Source organism: Periophthalmus magnuspinnatus, chromosome 17, assembly GCF_009829125.3.
Source record: "Periophthalmus magnuspinnatus isolate fPerMag1 chromosome 17, fPerMag1.2.pri, whole genome shotgun sequence".
Lineage (NCBI taxonomy): Eukaryota > Metazoa > Chordata > Actinopteri > Gobiiformes > Gobiidae > Periophthalmus > Periophthalmus magnuspinnatus.
The window spans coordinates 767,765-792,478 of record NC_047142.1 but is presented as its reverse complement, the minus strand read 5'-3'; the positions used below and the strand labels follow the sequence as shown (position 1 = coordinate 792,478).

The 24,714-nt window shown below is 40.3% G+C and overlaps 1 protein-coding gene across 4 annotated transcripts in view; it reads left to right on the top strand.

Moving 5' to 3' along the window:
- The window catches only part of LOC117385051 (adhesion G protein-coupled receptor L2-like), a 222,171-nt gene that overhangs the window by 96,222 nt on the left and 101,235 nt on the right, over nucleotides 1-24,714 (top strand). For all 4 annotated transcript variants that reach the window (XM_033982292.2, XM_055228534.1, XM_055228535.1 and 1 more), the window contains exons 4-5: nucleotides 6,466-6,575; nucleotides 10,947-11,747. In XM_033982292.2, coding sequence (XP_033838183.1) covers nucleotides 6,466-6,575; nucleotides 10,947-11,747 — 911 coding nt within the window. The remainder of the gene's footprint in view (nucleotides 1-6,465; nucleotides 6,576-10,946; nucleotides 11,748-24,714) is intronic.

Sequence of the window (24,714 nt, the reverse complement as noted above, 5' to 3'; positions counted from 1 at the left end):
CATGCCTTTTATCCCCGCTCCCCCTCGCTCCCCCTCGCTCCGACTGCTGTTTTGCTGTCAAACGCCACAGAAGCACCTCCGCTCCTCCGCTGCTTTTCCCCCTGGAGCTGCGTTTGAGTGTGTGTGTGTTTTTTAAAGGCCACTGCCGGATGCACTATTCATAGCTCGTAACAGGCCCGGTTCATTTTCTAACGCCGTGTTGTCTTAACCTGGCGCGTACAACCACCACCTTCCTCCGTATACCGTTCCTTCCCCCCTGAGATTCGCGAGACCCTCCGTGGCATCTCGCTTTTCCAAATTTAACTCCTTTAAAGCCGTTCCCGCCCTTTGCCCCGCGGTTCCCGTGTAACCGTTCCCATTGTGCGTCTGTTGTCGCGTCAGCCAATCGCTTTGGCAGGAACCTGCTTTTCAAACTTATCTCTGTCAAAAAGTCCCCGGAGGCGTCGCGCTCTGAAGCGCGGCGACGCTGCCTCAACACAAACTGGAACGTCACGAATGATCCACATCAGAGGGAATATAGTAATTAAGCTCGGAGTGATAACGACGTGAAAGTATAGACGAGCTGGCAGCCTTTGATTGGTTGAGTTTTTTCTCCAGCGAACTAGAGTGGCCCTGATTTTTTTTTCTTTTTTTTTCCCGCCGCGTTAGGCCTTGAATCACTCCATATGGGGATGATTAACAAAGGCCGCGCGAGACAGATACATAAACATATTAAACGAGACTAAAAGCGGATATGGAAACCGTGGCTGTTCCGTTGATTTGGAAATTGCATCTAGTATTTATCATCAACAAGGCCAATTTCTGCGCAAAAACAAGCGGCGCTGCACAGACCCGATGTTTTATATATTTTTTTGTGATGTTGTCAAAAGAAAATATTCGGTTCCACGCTAGAAAAAGGCAAAATGAAATATGTATGAACGTACGAATGGAAAAAGGGGCTTGTTTAATATTCAGGTAATGGACAGCAGTCTGACCACCTCCTCGTCCTGCGCTTGTTTTCTCCGTCGAACCAGACCGAGGCCGCGCTATTCCCACGCAACACATAATGTAAACTGTTTTGGCGAGTTGCGTTGCATCATTTTTACTGGCCACCTACTTTCTGAACCAGTAAAAACAGAGCAGACGGATGAATGTTTTAGGAGAGCGGAGGATGCAGGGCTTAGGTAAACAAGCACACACTCCCAGAACAAAGGAGGAAGGGTACGGTTACCATTACCAGAAAAAACTACAATATAGCATCGTGTAACGTTAGCTAGCGTCGTTGTTAGCCTGAGGTTACGATAAGCTTCACCTCTGCACGTTTAACTCGTGTACGTTTGTTCAGTTTTGCACAAGGACAGACTTTGTGTAGATGTGATTCATCCTCTTTGTTTCATATTTATGTTAGATTTTTAAGATACGTGTGCTAAATGTTGCTAAATGCTAAGCACATAGGCTATTCTGACGCTATAAGCTAGTGATAAATGTACAGTGATGGAAGGAGTACTCCATTTTGTTATTTAAGTAAAAGTACAAATACTGGAGCAAAAAATACTCAAGTAAATTGAAAAATATAAGTAAAAGTATTAAAGTGCCTGTTAAAAAAGTGTAAAAAAACAGATTTTGAGTCTTATAAAGCGTCAAATGTGTTGAGTTTGATAAAGTTTTGTTCAACAGAAACAACTGAATCAATACTTTTTTCAGTCTGTTTTTATTTGTACTTTTATGTTTTGTTTAAATTATGAACTTTTCAGCAGATCTGACACAATAATAAAAATACTTTTACTTCTCAGTCCTGTTCAAAAATGTAGTGGAGTAGAAAGTACAGATACAGCTGTCAAATGTACTCAAGTAAAAGTAAAAAGTACACACTTTAAAATGTGCAGTACTTTACTACTTTGACTAAATTTAGACCCTGCAGCCTGGTACACAACGTTTTTACTTTTTTATAGTGTTTCTGTAAATTAATCTTGATGGACATTATGCACATGTTGACAGTAACAACCAGCTACACGCTAACCAGCTACATGCTAACCAGCTACACGCTAACCAGCTACACGCTAACCAGCTACACGCTAACCAACTACATGCTAACCAGCTACATGCTAACTGATATCCACTAAAATACCTGTTTTAAGTCCAAAAAGCACATTTAAAACACAAGATTTGGAGAAATATTTATAAAGTTTCATAATCAGATCTTAAAATTCTAGATCTTGTGGCCATCAGTCCACAGAGCTGATCTGTCCTGAGCGTTCAGACTTTATTTTTCAGAAAATTCTGGAGCAGTGGATGGCGCTCACTGTGGAGCTCCATTACAAAAGAGGGAAATTAGCATTTTTGAACATGCTACGCTATGTTTTGTATTTTTGAAACATGAAAAGCCCATTTTTAAACCCATTCATTAAGCAGAATGAAATGTAAAGCCAAAGTTTACATTTAGTCTCCAGACACGAGTGTTAGCTAAAGCCGTTATTTGCTATAAACACCAGTAACAATTAGCTGATGTGTTTTTCATTAGCAGCTCCGTCGTTCTTTCTCTCACCTTATGTCGACGCTAACAGCTCTGCGCCGCGTTTCAAAAGTGTTTCTATACAACCTGATGCTTAGTGTGCAGTTTTCAGACACATTCAACTGTGATGGCTAACTATTAAGCTAGCAATTAGCAGCTAGATCTGCACACAATTAGCAAAATTACAACCTAATGTAGTTATGTAGCAACGTGCAGTAATTTGCACGTTAATGTCAATGAAGCTAATGACATTTTCTAAGTTTAAGAAAGTTATTTTGAGATGAGGAGTTGGTTCACGTGACATCGGAACGTTCTAGAGTCGCTATGTTAAAATGGAGTCGTTTAACTGTCAGAGCGCTGATGTTTTTAAACTGGTTTAGGGTTAATATCTCTGCAATCGCTCGGTGAATCCACATGGAAAAAAAACTAAACAAACTGGCACAAAGCTCAACATCTTCTCCGTCAGCATAAATAAACAAAAGTATTTTATTTTCGCAGTAGCTTCAGAAATTGGTGCCGTTTTTTAACCCCAAACACGTGATCATCGTCAGCTGAAAGGATTTAAAACCATGAGATTAATTTGACAAAGTTTGAGAAAATAATCCCAAATAATGAGAAAGTTCAACATTTGTGGAGCAGAAGTTTTGATATTATTTCCCAAAACCGTGAATCTCCCGTAGAGACATACAGACCCCAGCCGTCCATCTGAAAACATGACATCATCACATTTTGAAATATGAACGCAACCTGTCGCCGTCGCTAACCTCAGCAGTGACACTCTGGTTTTGGAAGTTAATTTTTTCATAAATTTTTCATAGACTTTTCGAAAAATTCAAATATTAAGAGTTCAAAAGCATCGTGGAGGCTAACCAGCTACGTGTTTACTAGCTACGAGCTAACCATCTGTGTGCTAACCATCTACATGCTAAACACCTACGAGCTAACCATCTGTGTACTAACCATATACATGCTAACCACCTACATGCTAACTATCTATATACTAACAAGCTATGTGCTAAACAGCTACGTACTAACCATCTACATGCTAACCAGCTACGGGCTAACTAATATTCATGACGGGGTTGTTTTAAGTCTGAAAAGGCTGTTTAAAATGCAAGATTCTGTGAAATATTTAAATCTCTTTGCAGTTTACAAAGTCTCAGAAACAGATTTGAAAATGAAATGCTAGGTTTTGTGGTCATTAGTTAGCACGTAGCTGATTATCGCGGAGCGGGCGGTCTCTGTTGAGCTCGATCGCTGTGTTTCAGACGACATCACAACATTTTATAGGCCAATCATATAAATACAGATTGGAGGAGCTGATTTGTGTTCGTTTGTCTAGACACCCATAGAAATCATTAGGTTCAACATTTGTGCGTTAACCTTTGAGATATTTCATGGCAAATAACATTGTACGAATAGGAAAAACTGCCTCTTGCGCCCCCATCTGTACGAATATGACGTCACATTCTAGGTCCTGAAAACCACCATTCGATCGGGCCTGTCTGTGGGTTTCAAAGTGATGAAAAAATAGGACAATTGCTGTAGAAACTAACAATTTAAAACAAAATATTACATCTTTTGAATGAGGAAAAGATGCCAGGAAGCTGAAGTCTGTGGACAGACGTACAAACTTTGGGGATACACGAGCTACGATCACGGAACGGAGGCTAACGATAAATTAGCATAAAGCAGACGTGCAGTATTTAATGGCCCAGCTCCTCGTCATCCATCAGTCTCATATGGTGAGCGATGAAGATTGAATTAAATGGTGTCTCTCTGGATGCATTTAAAAGTCTTGCTCTTATGTCCCGTCCATCCATTCTCATTTTGATGCAGGGACCCACTAGCTTGCGGTAGCCCCGCGGAGCGCTCTGGCTGCAGACAAACCATTAAGGCTAACGTCTTAAATGCAGCTGGCACCATATTGTCCAGCTGATGTTAAAGCCATCACGGCTCGTGCCCTTGTTCTATTTTTCAACGTTGTAATGGACTTTGTGCGTTTCTTTTATTCACATACACGATGTGTAATAAGCCATTAGTCAGACTATCTAAAGGGAGACGTGGAGCAGACGGGGAGGTTAAATAGTCTGGTTATAATTTATGTTTGATTGTGTGTTCTTTTCAAACTGCAATGTGAAGCTTTGATTTTGATTTAAATTGTATTGTTTTAATTTTATTTTTTTATTTCAATTTTGTTTTTTATTTATTTTTATTTTTTGTCTCATTTTAATTATTTTAATTTTTATTTAATTAAATGTATTATTATTAATATTTATATTATTTTATTTTAATTTAGACTTGAATTTGATTTCTATTTTTTTATTCATTTTTTATTACATTTATTTTATTACATTTTACAATTTTTCATTTTTATTTAAATTTTTTTTATGATTTCTTTTTTTTTTTTTTTTACTATTTTTTTTAATTTAAATATAAATTGTCCAGTGCTGTGACTGTACATGTCCTGATGCTTCTGACGCTCTGTGCTCTTGTGTCCATCTTGCATGTGCTGACCCACTGCAGTATTTATCCTCAGCTTTTCAAACTGTTCAATGTCCTGTTTGTGTCATTTTGTTTCTTCATGTTTTAATCGTTTATGTTGCTGCTGATGTTCTTCCCCGACCTGCAGAGAGTTTGACTGAAGTAGAGACACTTTCATCCTACACACTACACAGTATTTACACAAAATGGCTCTTTTTACCCTCCAAATTCTACCTTTCTTTAGCTCAATAAAGCCTCTTTGTAATCCAGCTCTATTTAAAGCTGCACAGTGGAACTTTCCTGGTAGATGCGTGCGCTCTACCTTCATGTTTCCATGGAGATGTTACCGTTTTCCCTGGAATATTACCCAGAATGGCATTAAACTTGCCCGTCTAACCTATTCAGTATTTCGCTGAAAATATGTTGGAAAAATGTGCGTACTTGCCTCTCCACAGATCTAAACTATTATTCGATCAGGCAGTGTCACCACGGAGATAAATGTTTAATGCCACACTAAAGGAATATTCCAACATCCCCGGGGAGACGGCATCTTTAGTAAGAATGTAAAATGCGTAAAACTGTTTGAATTGGAAAATAAAACATGGCAAACGATGAGATTTTATACAGAAGATGAGAGCGAGTCAAAAAAAAAAAAAAACACACATTGGAAAACGCACAAGAAGCTCAAATAAATTAAAAATACAGCCACATAAACAAACGAGAGGATCATTACGGACGGCGTATTGACAGTGTGAAATAAACAATGCTGCGCCCCGCACGCCAAAATAAACAAGATTTCAAATGGAACAAATTCTGAATAAAGGGATTTTGTTACATAAAGCATTATCCAAATATCACAAGAGCCAGAACACGCACATCGCACATTTTGGTGTTTTTTTCAGCTTTATATAGAGAAAAAAAACACGATGACGGAAAAAATGTCCTTCTTTCATGACCTCAAAGGAATGTCTAAAATCGGTTCCCAATTGTGTTGGAAGTTTATGAAATATCAAGAAAACGACACTAAGCTCGTGCATAATCCTTTTTCTGTAGCCAACATCTGGATCTTTCTCAACATTCCCACGTCCTTTCTATATAAAAGACGTATTTACTCCATGTTTGCCACACTTTTTGCGTACCGCGGTTGCACTATTCTCCGCCGCCGCATGCCTTAGCCACCTGCCGAGTGCCTCTAATGACTTGTCTGCTCTTTCAATAGCGCCGTACAAAAACATGCTAACGCGAAATGCTATGGCTAATTCCTGACATGTCTTTAGCTGCTCCATTTCTGCATTGATTTGGATCCATTTAACGCTCTCATTCCTCTCCTCAAGGTCGCTTAAAAACCCCGGGATCCCATCAAATTCATTGTCAAAGGACCTTCGCACCTTTTGCTTTTGTGTTTGTTTAGTAGCTGAGTGAGTGGAGTGAGCGCGATTGCGGAAATTTATGGAAAAATCCATGGTCAACGGTATATTTTTTCTTCCTAGGTGCAACAACCGTACCCAGTGTGTGGTTGTCACTGGCTCTGATGTCTTTCCTGACCCTTGCCCCGGCACGTACAAGTACTTAGAGGTCCAGTATGAGTGTGTACCATATAGTAAGTATTGCATTACCATTTCCAAACCAAAAACAATCTTGTGATTTATTTGTATTCCATTTAACAGCTAAACAGTTCTTTTGCAGGTGCTTCAAGTGTTGCAGAATTTAAAAAATAAAGAAATCAGTTCTATCGGTGATTATTAATATCTTGTATTTAGACAGTTTGAAAGGCCAAAGTGTCAGAAATGTCAAATCGTATTAATTATGTTTGAAAATTCTTAACAGAAAAAGTGATTTCTCTGAAGGGCAAGTCACAACAGCACTAAAACAAATCTTCAAATAGTCAGAAATAAAACAAGAAAAACACGCAAATTCATTATTCATGCTTTTTACTTTTTTATTTTAATGTTTTTTTTTTCTAATTAACGTTTTGTCTTTTGGACTTACCCTTCAGAATCGCTGCAAAACGCCTCATATTCCCGCTCAAACTGCTCCCATACTGAAAAGCAATTACCCAACCCATAATCGTAAAGGTTTTACTAGCATACATTTGTCCTATGCCTTTAAGAACATCATAGCATCTTGTAAAAAATCCAGCTATTTACGAGCGAGCGTAGATTTCATTTTTGCCACGAGAATGTACTGTAAAATATTTTTCCATTTCTCACTCCCCGAAACTAGCCGACCATTTTGTACGGACGACTGCGCAGACGTCCCTCCATTTGAATCTGTGATATTAAACCAAGTTCTGCGATCGCATTTGGAGGTTGTAAACTCTTAAACGTAAGAATTCATACATGAGTAAACGTCGTGCCGCTAGCTACAAGTCTGAACATTACTTTAGGAAATATGCCCTTCGATTTTTATAGTTTACTCTGCAGCTTTTCAAGTACTAATTTTCCCATGTGAGTAATTTGGAGCACAAGACAAACAGCACTTGTATGTAAAAGATGTCTGGGATGTTAATCTGCCTTAAAAGGTGTTTTCAGAGCGAGCTAACCCGGCAGCTGCTCGCTACATCTCTCCCGTGGCGGTGTAAAACTTATGAAAAGTAAACATTTTGAATATATTGACCCATTTGGTTCCTTCTCTCAAACAGACCCCCCTTTCACCTCCTCAGCAGCTCCCAGATGACTAACCTCTTTGCTCTGCATTTTGTTTAACGTTCCAATTTTTCACAAGATGTCCGCGGAATTCCCCTCGTTCTTGACCCCAGGTATTCGCAGCTTCCGCAGACTCCACGTCGGTCGGATCGCTCATCACTCATCCCATGCACCGCCGTGGCTCATTTACAAAAGTTTGGTCTGTGTCGTGTTTTTTTGACGTGTGTGGGCGAAACACTTTTTTTTTTTTTTTGGATTCCATCTTTGATTTGTGTTTTTTAAAAGTTTGAGCAGAATCTACCCTCGGTCGATAAACGGCAAAAATAACTTGTGTGCGCTCGATTTGAGAGTCTCATCCGTCAAAAAATATGAGCAGGACTGGAGACGTGTCCACCATTTGCCATTAACCAGATGCTTTGTAGGTGGGTTTACGTGACAACAGTGCGGCAAATCCATGAGCAGGAAGAAGTCGAAATCACTCAAATTAAAGAAGATGATTGATGTTTGGCAGCTCAAAACATCATTTTGTGAAACTTGGGTAACCACTTGGCGACAACTGCTGGTTCCAATTTGATTTTTCTCAGTATTTCATCTAAAAATAGACCCAAAAAAAGCCAATTTGTTGACGCCGTTCACCCCCTAGCATGTCCTTCTGTTCAAACCTTATTGTTGTGGCAGAGATCAGAGCGCCCACACTGGTCTGGAACGCCATTGTTTTAACAGCTGAGAGTCGCTGTGTAAAAGCGTTTTATTGGAATCTCACTCAGCACTAGATGAACGCGTTTTGGCGTCGTTTAAAGCCGTAAACAACCTTTGCCAGTTAGCGCTGACGAAAGTAAAGTAACGGAGCTAGATACTCATTTGAGCAGGAAACGATACAAAAAAAGTAGTTTTGTTCTCACATGTTTAACGCACAAAGTTCTTCTCTCAAACTGAAAACACTCTGTTCCACCTTGTGATGTCATCATGTGGTGATACAGGAAGTGCTCCACTGTGTTTTTAAACTCCACACACCTTCATTTATAGAATCATTTGGATGATTTTTTTTTTTTTTTTTGGCATTTTTAGCAACAAAATATACAGCATTTTAGCTTTTTTTTTTTTTTTTTTTTTTTTTTAAGCTTTTTGTGCAATTTTTTTAGTTGTTTTTTTGGGGGGGGTTCCGTTTTTTTTTGGGGCATTTTTAGCAACGAAATATACAGTATTTTAATTGTGTGGAGTGGTCAGCATTTTAGCTTTTTTTTTTAGCTTTTGGTGCCATTTTTTTAGGTTTAAGTTCGTTTTTTTTCCCCAATCTCTACTAAACTAAAGGTAAAGGGAGATGTTAACTTGAAAACTACCACTTCATGACATCACAAGCTGGAACGGAGCATTTTGAGCTTTGGAGATGCAGCAAAAGACGACGTTTAAATCTGTCAACTGCACAAATCGTTGGAGTCAGTTCTGGAGCTAACCACACTGAAACTGTAAACGACTATTGTCTCCAGCTTCAGCCTTTAATGGCCCTATTCAACCTTTAATGGCCCTACTATTTGGAGACGTAGACGACAATAATAAAGCGTTACTCAAACATGTGTGAATAAAACAAAACACAACTCCAGGTCTGTTTTTGAGGAGAAAACGGCATAAAACCACGACTTAAATCTCACAAGAGTCAATTTTCCTGTAATTCGAGAAGCTTAATATTGAAAATTACAGTGTTTTTTTTTTATCTGAATCCGTATTGAGTATGGAGCGTATTCCTTAGTTTCGAAATCGAGTTTGAAAACACTATCACCAGTATCCACAGCTCTGATCTGATAATAAACACGAGTCAATACGATCCTATTAACAGGCCGGTGCACCTTTACACGCGGATGTCAATTTGCGAGTTAACTTTGTCAGCGCGGTGCAATTTTCAGCAAAAAATCCTTCTGCGGGGGTTGTTATCAAAAGTTCAGAAGAGGCTGGTTTCAGGGAGCACTGTTGCCGTGTAAACAGCACCTCTGAGGCATTGATTCTGCATTTACAGAGGCTTGTGTGTTATTTCGTCGGCAGTTAAGGATAATAGGAATGAGAAATGTCATGCGCCGCAAAGCACGGCTCTTTTTTTTTTTACCCGACTTCAAACTGATTCTATATCCTAGGACGAGCCGACCCCGACTAACAAACTCTCTCTCTCTTCCCCCCAGCGTCTTAAAACAGCGGCCGGGTTCACCAAAGGGGCATCCTCCAGACTAATTCTTCTTTTGTACCTGCTAGTTGACACATGATAACCTTTCTCTCCCTTTGCACTCTTTTTTTGCTTTCTTTTCCAATGCCTGAAATAGAAGTGGAGCAAAAAGGTAAATGCGGTCTGGTCTTCCCCCACCCCCCCCCTCTGGCTCCTTGTTCTGTGGTGTTAAGTACGACTCCCTCACGTCTCCCACCCCCCTCCTCCTATTGCCTCTTCTGTCAGACGCTAAATAAAACCCCATTGGAGGATTGTTTGTGAACCTGCGGGAGTCAAAATGAATCTCAAAAAAACGCCCAGGAGGGTCACCAATCGTAGCTTCAAACTCCAGTGGATTTTTTGCAGGGACTCTTGAACAATGCAGTGTATATTTGGCTTCCAGTTAGCTTGCTTGGCCCCAGTTCTGCTGCACCCATAGCACGTGATGTTGAAAAGCAGTGATGGCTGAGTGAGATTGGCACCGACTGGAAAAAAAACTCGAGAGAGACAGAGGAAAAACAGGAATTCAGTGTTCCCTGTTTATTTGGAACCAATTTAAAGCAGGATCCGTGCCATGGCCTCCCTCACCCATCAGTGGAAACACTCTTTTGTCTTTTGCCACGGAAAAAAATAGTGACAATCCTTTAGCGCTGTTCAGTCCTGAGCCCCCAATCTTCACTTTTCATTTTGTACCGATGCTTTGCTGCCGCCACTGCCATGACAACCTGTTGTTCACACCAAGATGTGAAGTCTGCCCCCCTTTTTCTCTCACATTGTTTTTTCTGTCCATGATATGTGAATATGCATGTGTGTCCATGTATGTGAACGGCAGCATTAGGGCGTCTTTTCAAACCTTTCCCATTCTCCATGTCTTTTATTGCAGGTTTTGCGTTCCTTTAGTTTGACTCTGTCCCTGTAGCAGCAGACCTTTTGACGCACACGTTTCATTCACGTTTTATTTTGGCATTCTTTACTTTTATTTAAAAAGACATTAGTAAATCTCTTTCAAATTCACAGTCCCTGACCTTTTGTTCTAAGCAGCGAGAGTGAATCTTTTCATAGAGACGTGTCTGAATCATTTCATGTGCCGGAATTAAACGCTAACATTTCTCTCCGTTCTTCTCTCTGTCGCTAGTTTTCATATGTCCCGGGACGTTGAAAGGAGTGGGAGGGGCCACGTTCCTGTTCGAAGCGGAGCAGCAGGCCGGCTCATGGTGCAAAGACCCTCTTCAAGCCGGAGATAAGGTCTTCTTCATGCCGTGGACGCCGTACCGCACGGACACGCTCATCGAGTACGCATCCCTGGAGGACTTCAAAAACGGACGCCAAACGACCACCTACAAACTCCCGCATCGAGTCGACGGGACGGGATTCGTGGCGTACGACGGCGCCATATTCTTCAACAAGGAACGCACCAGGAACATTGTCAAGTTCGATTTGCGCACCCGTATCAAGAGCGGCGAGGCGATCGTCAACAACGCCAACTACCACGACACCTCGCCGTATCGCTGGGGCGGCAAAACGGACATCGACCTGGCGGTGGACGAGAGGGGATTGTGGGTAATCTACGCCACGGAACAGAACAACGGTCGGATCGTCATCAGCCAGCTTAACCCGTACACCTTGCGATTCGAGGCGACTTGGGATACCGCCTACGACAAGCGCTCGGCCTCCAACGCCTTCATGGTGTGCGGCGTTCTGCACGTCGTGCGCTCCACCTACGAAGAAAATGAAAGCGAATCGAGCCGGAGCCAGATTGATTATATTTACAATACGAAGCTGAGCCAGGGCGAGTACACGGACATCCCGTTCCCAAATCAGTACCAGTACATAACCGCTGTGGATTATAACCCTCGGGATAACCAGCTCTATGTTTGGAATAACTTTTACATTCTCCGCTACGACCTGGACTTCGGACCTCCAGACCCCGCTGAAGGTGAGTCCGCCTTTGTTTTTTCGTACTTTCATTTAGTGTAATTATTGTGTCTGGTTGCGGGGATGGGAAGTCACAGATGGCTGCCTTTTAATTTTGGATGCAATTCAGGTGTGATGGTGGGAGCGAAAAGAAAAAAAACACACAGAGCTTGTGTTAGTCTTGGGAGAAAGGCCTCATTTGCAGACAGAAATTACAGATTCACCTTGGAACGCAGTATAGCTCCCGCAGGGATTGTACGGCTACGGAAACGCGGCTCCTTTATTACCGTGAACGCTAGCCGAGGCGCCATCCCCGGCACAAAGCTTGGACCCAATCAAATTCTTTAATCTCGAGCCGTTATCCAAACCCATTATGAACGCTGGACCCATGAACCCCGGATACATCGGAGTGGCGTCGTGCGCACTATGTAGTCATCCATTTTCACATTTCTCACTTAGCTTCTGTTGTTTTTCCTTTTTAAAGTTGCGTTTCCATGGTTACCTCGTCAACTTTCCCCCCCACACACGGTAATAGATCAGGAGATAATTCAGGCCCCGTTGTGACAAAATACTTAAAAAAAAAAACAGCGTGATTCAAGAGCAGTAGACGAATGGTCGAAGGCCGAAATGAGCGATCAGTTACACAGAGAGTCTTGTCAGGCGGCCGACGGCGTAAATTAATCTACGAGAAACCGGCGAAGCGACGTACGTGTCATCAGGAAGCGACCTTACATCAAGACGATAACGCGGCTAATTACCTGACGACTGCCTTATCCCGCCGTATCCCGGTGAGCTCAAGCGCTTAAGCTCCCGAGCAGACGTGGAAACTGGAAACCTTGACATGACTTTTTCTTTGCCCCGAAGCGTTGGCCCGGATTATGATTTTAACTTCTGGATATTCGGGGGGGGGGGGGGGGGGCTTTGCGAGTAGCGGCCGTGCAGGGAAACGCGATTCCCTTTGCGCCGCTGCTGTTCAAAGAAAAGGGGGGTCAGCGCTGATGTCTCAATGGAGCCTGTGTGCGCCTGAACTCTGGCCCCTTGTCAACACGTCTGTTTGTTTTCCTGCCTATTCCCTGGAATCTCCCGCCGCATGATAACTTGACACCCAAGGGAGAGGCCGAACTCTGCAGACGACGCGATGCGAAGGTTACGACTCCAAAGTCTGGTGTCTGTTTTTTTTTGCGCGTAACAACCTCCCAGCCATTAACCGCGGAGATATGAAAAATACCCAAAGTTTAATGAGTTCCCAGCGCCGGCTCCACGTTCACATTCTGATGTATGTAAATGTAATTAACAAGTGAATTATCATAATTAGCCTCCTTGTCTGAAAAGAGGCTTAGGGAGAAAAGGAAAGTGGTCATCACAGACTGTTTTCATTGAAGGGGCTTAATGTGCCTGCTCAGCTTTTGTAACGCGTCAGTAAACACGCCGCGGCATAGGCTAACTGTAGGCTGTTAGCGTTTAATCAACAAAGCGAGCGTACAGTAGTTAGCTGTTGAATCCACTCAATTCCCCGCACTTGTTTTTCTGTCGGCCGTTGTTGCTATCCAATCAGAAGTTACATAAACGTCACCGGGGATCATTAAGTGTGCTTTATAGAGAGAATTTGGAATGACCAGGAGTTTGCGATCGCCCGGAGCCGCGGTACACTCTGACCATAGCGAACGCCACTCGAAAGTAATTGCTTCTGTGTTTATTAGTTTTTAATTTTAGATCATCCCCTGCAACTTCTTTAGCCGCCGGGATTTATGATATGCGATCCACGAGCCATTCTGTACGGCTAAGCTAATGGCGCTGAAATAACTCCAATCGCACGGGCGTGAATGAAAATTAATTGCAGCTGTTAAGATTCATCAGCTGAAGTTCATCAACGAAAACTCTGTTAGCATTTGTTTAGCTAGCGCGACCGGAGCGGCTCGTCCTTTTATGTCGGATATTTCAACCTTTCCCTGAGATGCATTCGAGTGCGATGGGGTTTTTTATTTATTTTCGGATCGGAGTGGAAAATAATTTACCTCAGCCACGTTGTTATTGGCTGAACTTGCGCGTTTGGCAAATTTGCTAATCCTCCGCGCCGTGTGCAATCATTAGCCGTAATCATTTGCCGTATTGATCCCAGGGTGTGCGTTCCTCCAAAACGATCCACACCTATTTAAAGCAAATCCCCGTGTTCTGCTAATGCCGTGTGCAACAGCGGATAGCAAGAATCAATAGTTAGCATACGCCTCCTCTCATAATGGAACATGCTAATTTTATGACATACCATCAGTGTTTTTTTGCACCTTTTCTTGTCCCGATACGTTGTGTTCAGGCGACATCACACCGTTCTTTAAAAAGATCATGTTACCCTATTTTCTGATCTGTTCTAATGTCGTTTCCTCGTCACAAACGGACCTGGATTTTCATTCACACATTTTTAATTAACACACAAACCCTGCATTTTTAGGCTGAGTTCTTCTCTCAAACTGAAAAAAAACTCTGTTCCACCTTGTGATGTCATCATGTGGTGATACAGGAAGTGCTCCACTGTGTTTTTAAATGCTAAAAAATACACCCTCGCTAGAATTATTTGGATAATTTCAGGCTCTTGGAGTTGCTGATCTTTACTGGACTAAAGGTAAAAGGAGCTGTTCACTTGAAAACATTACCACTTCATGACATCACAAGGTGGAACGGAGCATTTTGAGCTTCAGAGATGTTTGAGTAACACTTTATTATTAGTTTGTCGACAAGTCCGGGTTTGTTTTTGAGAAAAAAACAGAAATATAACACGACTTAAAGCTCACAAGAGTCAGTTTTGCGTAAAATAGAACCGCTGGTGTTTATTTATTTATCTCTTCAGATTCGTTGACCTGGTTTATGATTAATTTCTGTAATTACCGGGTCTAACCACATGAAGCAAAGACTCAAAGTTCACCGTCTTGTGCATCAGTATAAATAAACACATTATTATTATTTCCACGATAGTTTGAGAGAGCGAGGCCGGAGTTCAACCCCAAACTCTTTGTTGTCAGTTCAAAGGACTTTAAGCTGTGAGATTAGTGCAGCGTATGGAGCCCATCCCGAACAAATAATGAAACGGAACTTTTACAAGACAAAATGAACTTTTTAAACGTGAAAAATAAGGTTCCTAAGTTTGGATGTTTGTTTCTAACACAGTCGGGGTCTCACTGAGCTCTACCATCCATCATCGAAGTGAACCCAACCTATTTTTGGTGGGAAACTCCAATGATTTTTTTTTTTTTTTTTTTACATTAAAGGTCCGATTTTACGCAAAACTGACTCTTTTTTAAGTTTTAATCCACGTTCTAAAGCTGTTCTCTCCTCAAAAACAAACCTGCAGTTGTGTTTTGTTTCATTCACACATATTTTGAATAATCCTGCATCATTAGTTTGTCAAAATGTTGTGATTAGGGACGGGACAATAAACAGTAATATCATTTATCGTTTATCGTTTATCGTTCGTGGGACATTTTATATAATCGTGATAATCGGCAACAAAAATAATCGTCGTTATATCACGAGAATGTGCAGGAAAAACAACTTATCTACTGGGAAGTCAACAGGGGGGACAAAATTGGACCCTCTTCATTTTAATTTGTATTACAGGGGGCCCATGTGAGACTCCCTGCCCCTGGGCCCCCAAATTTCAGTTGACGGCCCTGCTCATCCAGAATATTCTCTGTTAAAGTTATAATTATTCATATCCATAACAACTTTAATCATTATAGTGATATAATCGTTAACTGTAATTATTTTGGCCATAATAATCGTGACATAAAACTTTAATATCGTCCCACGTCTACGAGTGATGTCATCAAGTGGTAGTTTTCAAGTGAACTTACTCCAAAATTACGTGACGCTCCCGAATCCTACACATTTGAGAAGTTAAGAATTGAGAAAATAAAATGGTAGAACAAAGTAAGTGGAGAACTACAGGTGGAAACAGGATACGGCGTCTTGAAAATAAACGACTAAAGATTCAAACATGAGTCACTCCAGACACGACCTTCAGAGAGTCGAGAAGAAACGACTAGAATTACTACGATTTAAAGATCTGAAAAGTCGTTTTTGCTGAATAGGTTTGATTTAATGTGACATGAAGAGTCAGCGAGAAGGTTACAGTTTGGTTTACATATTTTGAGCAACAATTTGAATCGAAATGACCAAATTTTGCTTCTAAAACGGTTCTAGTCGTTATTAAATCATGAATATCGATTAACTGAAATATCTTCTAATAGTCCATTTTGCTGTTTTACGTTTGTTAGACCTGGTTCAGTCCTGACGTTTGGTTTAGTCTTGGATTATCTCAGATTAGAACTAGTTTAAATCTCCAAGTCGTGTTTTTTTATGTTTGATTTGTCCTAGATGCGGTTTAAAGGTCCGATATTACACAAAACTTTAAGTCGTGTTATGATGTTATTACCTCATCAGAAACAGAGCTGGAGTTGTGTTTGTTTCAATTATTATTAGTCCATCTACATCTCCAAAACTCAAAATGCTCTGTTGCACCTTGTGATGTCATCAAGTGGTAGTTTTCAAGTTCGTTTTCGCCTTTAGTTCAGTAGAAATCAGCTATTCCAGGAGCTGAAATGATTCAAATGATTCTAGAAATGAAGGTGTGTGGAGTTTAAAAACACAGCGGAGCACTTCCTGTATCACCACACGATGACATCACAAGGTGGAACGGAGTGTTTTCAGTTTGAGAGAAGAACACACCCTGAATATGTCGAGTGAAATGAAACAAAACACAACTCCTGGTCTGTTAACAGAAAAGAAAACAGCGTAACACGGGCCATTTAACTCTGTCGCTCAAAAAAAACACAAAAAAAAGCTGCTCGGAGATCGAAACGTCAACGCCAACGTCTTTATTTACATGAAAACCGCCGCTGTTGGGCTGTTTGCGTTGAGAAAGACACCTCCTGGTAAGATTTAGACGAGAACGAGGGGACATTTATAGCCGCACCATAAGCTTCTGCTCCACCTGCGCATCACACGGCAACGGAAATAGACAGCGCAGTCTGCAGGGACGCGCTCTAATTGTCCTTCTCGTTGCCATGGCGAGGTGATGTTTTGGAGGTGGAAATTGTTTAAGTGGACATGACAGGGGAGTTATTTTTTTACTTTTTTTTTGTTGTTGTAAGTATCCCAGTGCGGTGACGGTGCGTCCGGCCGGCTGGCGTGGAGGTTGCGTAATGGTTTCCTCTGACTCACGGCTGAAGGATGGTGCTATTGTGTTGTTTTGTTACGCAGTTTTGATGGTTCCCGTTAGCAAAGCGTGCGATCGGCTGGAAGAGTGTGGGTCAGGTTTGCAGAAAATGTGTGATATCAGAAGTGGATGGATAAAAGCGTTGATACTGGAACGTTTAATACGAGAGCGCACGTCTGAGAACTGAGGGGGGGAAAGGGATTGTGGCTGTTTTGGTTCAGAAAAGTGGAATTTATTTCAAGGACGAGCAAAACCGGATAGTTTGGTTCCACAAATGCACTTTAATAATGTGGTGAAAAACATTTATACTCGCACCTGCTCTGGTTTTTAATGTTTGAAATGGACTTATGTTTGTATTTTTCTGTAGTTAAACAAGTCCCTCGATTGTTCTCTTTGTATTTTTGTAATTTGTATTTGTAAATTTACCCAATTTACAAATATAGCGGTTAATTTAGAGCAGAGTTTCAGTATCATAGCAACCAAAGAGCCAATCAGGTAGTCTCTTCTGTTCATGTTCAGGGCCGTCTCCAGAAACGTGGGGGCCCGGGGCACAAAGCCTCACATGGGGCCCCTCGATTATGAATTACTGTATTTTCCGGATCATAAGGCGCACTTTTCTTTAAAAACTCTCTACGCCTTCATGTTTAGAATCATTTGGATCATTTCAGCAAGTCTGGAATTGCCGAATTTCTACTGAACTAAAGGTAAAAGCAGCTGTTGGCGTGAAAACTACCACTTGATGACATCACAAGGTGGAACAGAGCGTTTTGAGCTTTGGGGATGTTACAGACTAATAATAAAGTGTGACTCAGAAACAGGATTAGAACACGACTTAAAGCTACAAGAGGCAGTTTTGTGTAATATCGGCTCTTTAAATGTCGCTTATGGCCTTTATTTCAAATTTAAACAATAATTTTAAACAGTGTAATTAATTTTTCTGTGAATGAGAAGAGACAGAGCAGCTCAGTGAGGTTTTGTGTTCATGTTTTTAGACTCTAGGGGGCGCCGTAGTCTCTTCTGTTCATGTAAAACTCTGAACTTTGAGAAGAGACAAACTGTTGAGGTCAGGGCCGTCACCAGAAATGTGGGGGCCCGGGGCAAGAAGCTTCACATGGGCCCCTCGAATATGAACTTAGACTTTTTTTCATAGATTGTCCGACTTATACTCCAGAGCGACTTATACTCCGGAAAATACGTTATTAGGAAGTTGGTCCATTTCTGACCTCTTCTTCCCCCCCGTGTCGACTCCCCTGGTTCAAACTGAGTAAAAAACATTTCAAAAGAGTTTTTTTTTTTGCTTATTTTATTTTGCAAATGCCGTGATTGTGTCTCAAAGTAACAAACCACCCAAACCAGTTTAGATTTCATCCTTGTAAATTTCCACAGTTTTGCAGGTAACGCTTCTTACCGCCCACACCGCTGGTTTAGCTTAGCAACGCTGTCAATCAAACCTGTTGCTAACGCTAACAGGAGCGACCTCGGGGAAAGAAGGACCTGATTTGTCTGTTATTAATGTTCATATCTTGATTTACAGACACAATAGTGAAATAAAAACCCCAGGATCATGTAGAGGGTTAATACGAACATTTAAGACCAGAATGAGTCTGAAGGACAGAGACAGAGAGGACAGTTTAAAAAAAAAACCTAAAAATTAACTCAAAATGACAAAAACAAAAAAAGAAAATAAACAAATAACCCTCAAAATAACAAAAAACCTCCAACTCAAAATAACAAAACAAAAAAACAACCTCAAAATAACAGAAAATTAAGAAAATAAACAAAAAAAAACCTCAAAATAACTAAAAAAATAAAATAAATAAAGATAACAAACAAAAGCCCCTAAAAAAAAAAGAAAAAAAAAAACAAAACTAAAAAAATAGTCAAAATAACTTTTAAAAAAAATTAACCCCAGGATCATGTAGAGGGTTAATACGAACATTTAAGACCAGCCCACAGTTTTTCAATAGAAAGTGAATTGGAGCCAGAGTCGATGGAGCAGGAAGTGCACCATGATCACTTCCTGTTTGAAACGCGGGTTACAGTCTATGGTGGAGGCTAAATGAATAAAATGTAAGTTTACAAAAGATGATAGTAATTAAAGTGTAAACTAAAGCGATGTTTTTGTGCGTTTGCCAAACCCTGATGCCACGCCAGATCTTATTATGAATATATTATGATGCAGCATCTGTTATGAATCGCTCTGGAAATGAACGTGTCTAAACAGTTTCAGTGGGTTTTACGAGCAACTCCAGGGTTTCCCACGGATTTTGTTCAGATTAAACTTTATCTTTTCTGATCTGATCTAATGTCGTTTCCTCGTCACACACAGACCTGGAGTTGTGTTTTGTTTTATTGTCACATGTTTAATTAACGCACAAAACCTGCAGATTTAGGCTGAGTTCTTCTCTGAAACTGAAAACACTCAGTTCCACCTTGTGATGTCATCATGTGGTGATACAGGAAGTGCTCCGCTGTGTTTTTAAACTCCACACACCTTCATTTATAGAATCATTTCAGCTCCTGGAATTACAATATTCTAAAACATGACAAAATTTTCATCATTTGCGTCAGTTTCTACAAGCAACAAATAGTTTTAAAGACACACTATGTAACTTTTCCACCTGCTTGTTTCCATGGAGATGTTCGTGCATTGCTTGTTGCATTTATTTAATTACAGATGATGTCATGTGGTAATACAGGAAGTGCTCCACTGTGGTTTTAAACTAGAAAGAAACGGGAGCTGTTAACGTGAAAACTACCACTTGATGACATCACAAAGTGGAACGTCGCATTTTGAGCTTTGTAGATGTTACAGACTAATAATAAAGTGTGACTCAAACATGTGTGAATGAAAAAAACAACAACTCCAGGTCTGTTTTTGAGAAGGAAACAACATGAGAACACGATTTAAACCTCACAGGAGTCACTTTTGTATAATTAAACGCTTTAAATTCCTCTTATCTTCTATATTTTAAATTTAAACAATAATTTTAAACAGTGTAATTATTTTTTCTGTGAATGAAAAAAACAAGGAGCAGCTCAGTGAGGTTTTGTGTTCATGTTTTTAAACTCTAGGGGGCGCCGTAGTCTCTTCTGTTCATGTAAAACTCTGAACTTTGAGAAGAGACGAACTGTTGAGGTCAGGGCCGTCACCAGAAATGTGGGGGCCCGGGGCAAGAAGCTTCACATGGGCCCCTCGAATATGAAACAATAAGAAGATGGTCCAGTGTTGACCCCCCCCCTCCTGTGTAGACTCCCCTGGTTCAAACTAAGTAAAAAACATCTCAAATTATTTTTTTTTTGTTTATTCTATTTTGCAAATGCCGTCCAGGTGGAACAGAGCAGAAAGTTTAGAGAAAGATTGTTTTTCTAAGCTGGGTTCATTTTATTTGTCTTAACTGCCCTACTTTCTTTTTTAGTCGACCAGTTAATGTGTCTAAAATGGACGAATGGTGGAAAGTAACTCAGTAAAAGTAGTAAAGTACTGTACTACCTTTACTGAAGTACATTTTAAAGTGGATAATTTTATTTTTTTTAACTAAAGTTTTTCCCATGTACTTGAGCAGAACTTAAAGAAAGGTCAAAATTAGTCTGCTGTGTGTTGTCTGCATTTGATTATAAAGCGTTTTACTGTCCAATAGTCAGGAAGTGCGTGTTAGCATGCTAGCTGTGTTTCCCTATTTTGTTTTTAGCTCTTATAAACTCATCACGGTGAATAAATTGTCTGTTTTGGGCCACTACAATACACTTAAAATGAACTTTTTAAAGTGTTTTTCATGTTTTTAAGTCGGTTTAAATCAGGTACGGCGCCTTTAACAACGGCTGAAACTGCGTTGGCGAAGACTCTAATGTGAGAACTGTTCCGTGTTTGGCAAGACGCTTCTCGATGTAGCACTGAAACATAAAAATCCACTTTATGATTTGCAGCCCAAATGTATTTTCCTTATTAAAGTTTATTCTGGCTTCCGAGCGCATTTTTCTTGTCTATTTTTATTTCATTTTCGTGAGCTTTGGTTTGCTCAGGGCTACGGCCAAAAACAAAGAAAGAAAGAGGCAGAAATACTGGGTCACACTGTGGAGACGCTGCAGTTCTGTTGATTGGGAAATTTAAATTTGCGAGGACCAAAACTAAACTGGTTTGGGTGGTTTGTTACTTTGAGACACAAACACGGCATTTGTAAAGTAGAATAAGCAAAAAAAACGTCTTTTGAGATGTTTTTTTACTTAGTTTGAACCAGGAGAGTCGACACGGGGGGGATGAAGAGGTCAGAACTGGACCAACTTCTTATTATTTTCTGGAGTATAAGTCGCACCAGCCAAAAAATGCTTAATAATGAAGAAAAAAACATATTTCACGTATAAATCGCACCTGAGTATAAGTCGCACCCGCGGACAAACTGAAAATCCAGAAAATACGGTAATTCATGTTTTAGGGGGCCCATGTGAAGCTTCTTGCCCCGGGCCCCCACATTTCTGGTGACGGCCCTGACCTCAACAGTTCGTCTCTTCTCAAACTTCAGTGTTTTACATGAACAGAAGAGACTACGGCGCCCCCTAGAGTCTAAAAACATGAACACAAAACCTCACTGAGCTGCTCCTTGTTTTTTCATTCACAGAAAAATTAATTACACTTTTTAAATTTATTGTTTAAATTTGAAAAACAGAAGATAAGAGGAATTTAAAGATCCGATATTACGCAAAATCCATGTTCTGAAGCTGTTCCCTCCTCAAAAACAGACCTGGAGTTGTGTTTTGTTTCATTCTTACATGTTTATTATTAATCTGTAACATCTCCAAACCTCAAAACGCTCTGTTCCACTTTGTGATGTCATCAAGTGGTAGTTTTCATGTCGACAGCTCCTTTTTTTACCTTTAGTTCAGTAAAAATTTGGCAATTCCTGTGCTGAAATTATCCAAATGATTCTAGAAATGGGAGTTTGCAAGTTTAGTTCAGTTGAAATTGGAAAAAAAAAAAAAAACTAAAAATGGCACCAAAAGCTAAAAACCTGTTGACCTTAAGACTGGTAAATTTAAAAATAACAACTAAAATGCTCACTTCTTGTGTGTTCTTGAGTGTGTATTTTGTTGCTAAAGATGAAAAAAAAACTAAAAAAAAAAAAAAACTAGAAAAACTGCTAAAAAAAAAAATTACTAAAATGCTAACTCCTCCAAATCATCCAAATGATTCTGTTGAAGGTGTGTGGAGTTTAAAAACACAGTGGAGCACTTCCTGTATCGCCACATGATGACATCACAAGGTGGAACAGAGTGTTTTCAGTTTGAGAGAAGAACTCAGCCTAAATGTGCAGAGGTTTTTTTGTGTGTTAATTAAACATGTGTGAAAGAAACAACAACAGCAACAAAACACAACTCCAGGTTTGTTTGTGACGAGGAAACTGCATTAAAACACAGATGAGACAATAGCGTTGTACGTCCGCTTTAACCGTGGCGTCCTCGCTCCGCTCACCTCAGGCTCCCTCGCTCCCTCGCTCCATCCGTCAAAGCGGCGTGTGTCATAATGCATCACCGCTGAAATGATCCCGGGGTATTGACATATAGATTCGCCCTGTTACGAACCCGCAGCCGGCGCATTATCTCGCTCGCCCTCTGCCCTCCGCAACCATCCGAGCCTGAACCCGTCTGAACGGCATATAAACAGCCTGATGTAAAATTCATGTCCTGTGGGATTTGTTTCCTCTGTCATTAATTACCGGTACGGCTAAGTAAAGCGCGCAAAAAAAAAAGGCCAACGCTAGCTAGCTCTCATCCTCGGAGACAGTCTCATTAAGTCGAGCCGTCGTAGCGGTAGCGCCGGCCCCAATAAAACCGTGGATGTGTGTTTTCTATTACTCATACTGGTATATCGGGCGTCGTTAGCGTAGCAACGTGCCTGTTAGCTTGGTTAATTGCTAAGCGTATGTGTCTTCCTGGTTAAACTGCAGAAGAAGAGCGAAAAAGTCAGCGGTTTTAATTTTTTTTTGGGGTCATTATTGCGACTTTTGAGTTTTTGTGATAATCAAAGTGAACGGGGCTGATGTTGAAGTGATTTTAACCAGCGCTGCCTCGAATGTGACATTTGCTTTTACGTCTGTTCGCTGTGAAAGCCGCGGAATAGCCTTGTTAGCATTCCATGGGAAGATTTGAAACCAATTACCAGTGAGCAAAGTGGCTGCAGGTCGCTGTATTTGAGCCGTTTGTAAAAAAAATATATATATTTTTTTAAACGAGGCGCAAAGTATTTGACAAAATGGTTTTACAGTGTTATATGTAAATACAATATAAATGGAAACAAGCGTTAGTGCGATAATCATTTCAACGCTTTTACCGTAGACTGTTTATATAAATGGACATAGCTAACCTGCTAGCCGCCATGCTACAAACAGGAAGTGATCATGAGCGCGCTTCCAATTCACTTTACAGCCAAGTGTCAGACTCATTTTGGTCTTAAATGTTCGTATTAACCCTCTACATGATCCTGGGGTTCATTTTTTTGAGGTTTTTTTTTTTTTTTTTGAGTCTATTTAGTTATTTATTTTTTAAATTTATTTTTTTTGGTATTTTAAGGGGTTTTTTTTAGTTTTTTTTTTTTTTAGTTTTTGTATTTTTGTATTATTTTTTTGTTTATTTTCTTTATTTTTTGTTATTTTGAGTTTATTTTTTGTTTGTTTTTTAGTTCTTCTGAGGTTTTTTTTTATTTCAAGTTGTTTTTTTTTGTTATTTTGAGTTTGGTTTTTTTTTGAGGTTTTGTATTTTTAATATTTTTTTTGTTTATTTTCTTTATTTTTTGTTATTTTGAGTTTATTTTTGTTTGTTTTTTTAGTTCTTTTGAGTTTTTTTTTTATTTTGAGTTGTTGTTGTTGTCCTTTCCCCGAGGTCGCTCCTGTTAGCGTTAGCAACAGGTTTGATTGACGGCGTTGCTAGGCGCTCGCTCCCTGCTAAACCAGCGGTGTGGGCGGGAAGAGGCGTTACCTTCTACATCCTTGCTCCTGATTGGCTCTTTAGTTGCTATGATAATTCCAAATATGTATCTCTGCTCCAGATTTGCCGCTGTTCCTGCTCTAGCCTCGATGAGCTTCACTTCTTTACAGTCTGTGGCGTTTACATTCTAGTTTGTTTATTTCACATTTCCGTACATCGTTTACCTCGCTCCCTTAGAGATTTGCTCCTCCACGTCGAGAGGAGCAGCTAAGACTCGATCATCTGCTCCTGATGCCTCCTGGACGTTTCTCTGGGGGAGATGTTCATGTCCCACCGGGAGGAGACCCCAGAGAAGACCCAGGACACGCTGGAGGACGTGTCTGGGGTGAGGGAAGTCTGGGAGTCTCTGTGTAGACTGCGGCCCCCGGTTAAGAGGAAGAACATGGATGGAGTTTAGCAGAAGTGGAGGTTTAACTGAACTGTTCCTTTGGTCCTGTGAGCGTCGAGGAGTTCGCTCAGTGCAAAGGCGTAAACGAGAAGCTCACGATGTCAGATTTCACTGATTATTATTATTATTATGAGCAGAAACATCAGATTTGTACTTTTATTCACTCTTTTAACCATCAGATTCTTCATTTTCTTTCATTATTGTTCGGTTCATTATTATTTCTCATTAATACAATGTTTGAATGATAAATTAAAATGAAATTGACATAAACAGCGACACAAATGCACTACATATTTCTTTTTTTTGTGTGGAATTGCTTCTAAAATGCTTGAAATAACTATTATTATTTTTATATGACATGATTATGAGCTGAATAATCACAATTTTCTGTTGGCCAAATCTTGACATCTTTAT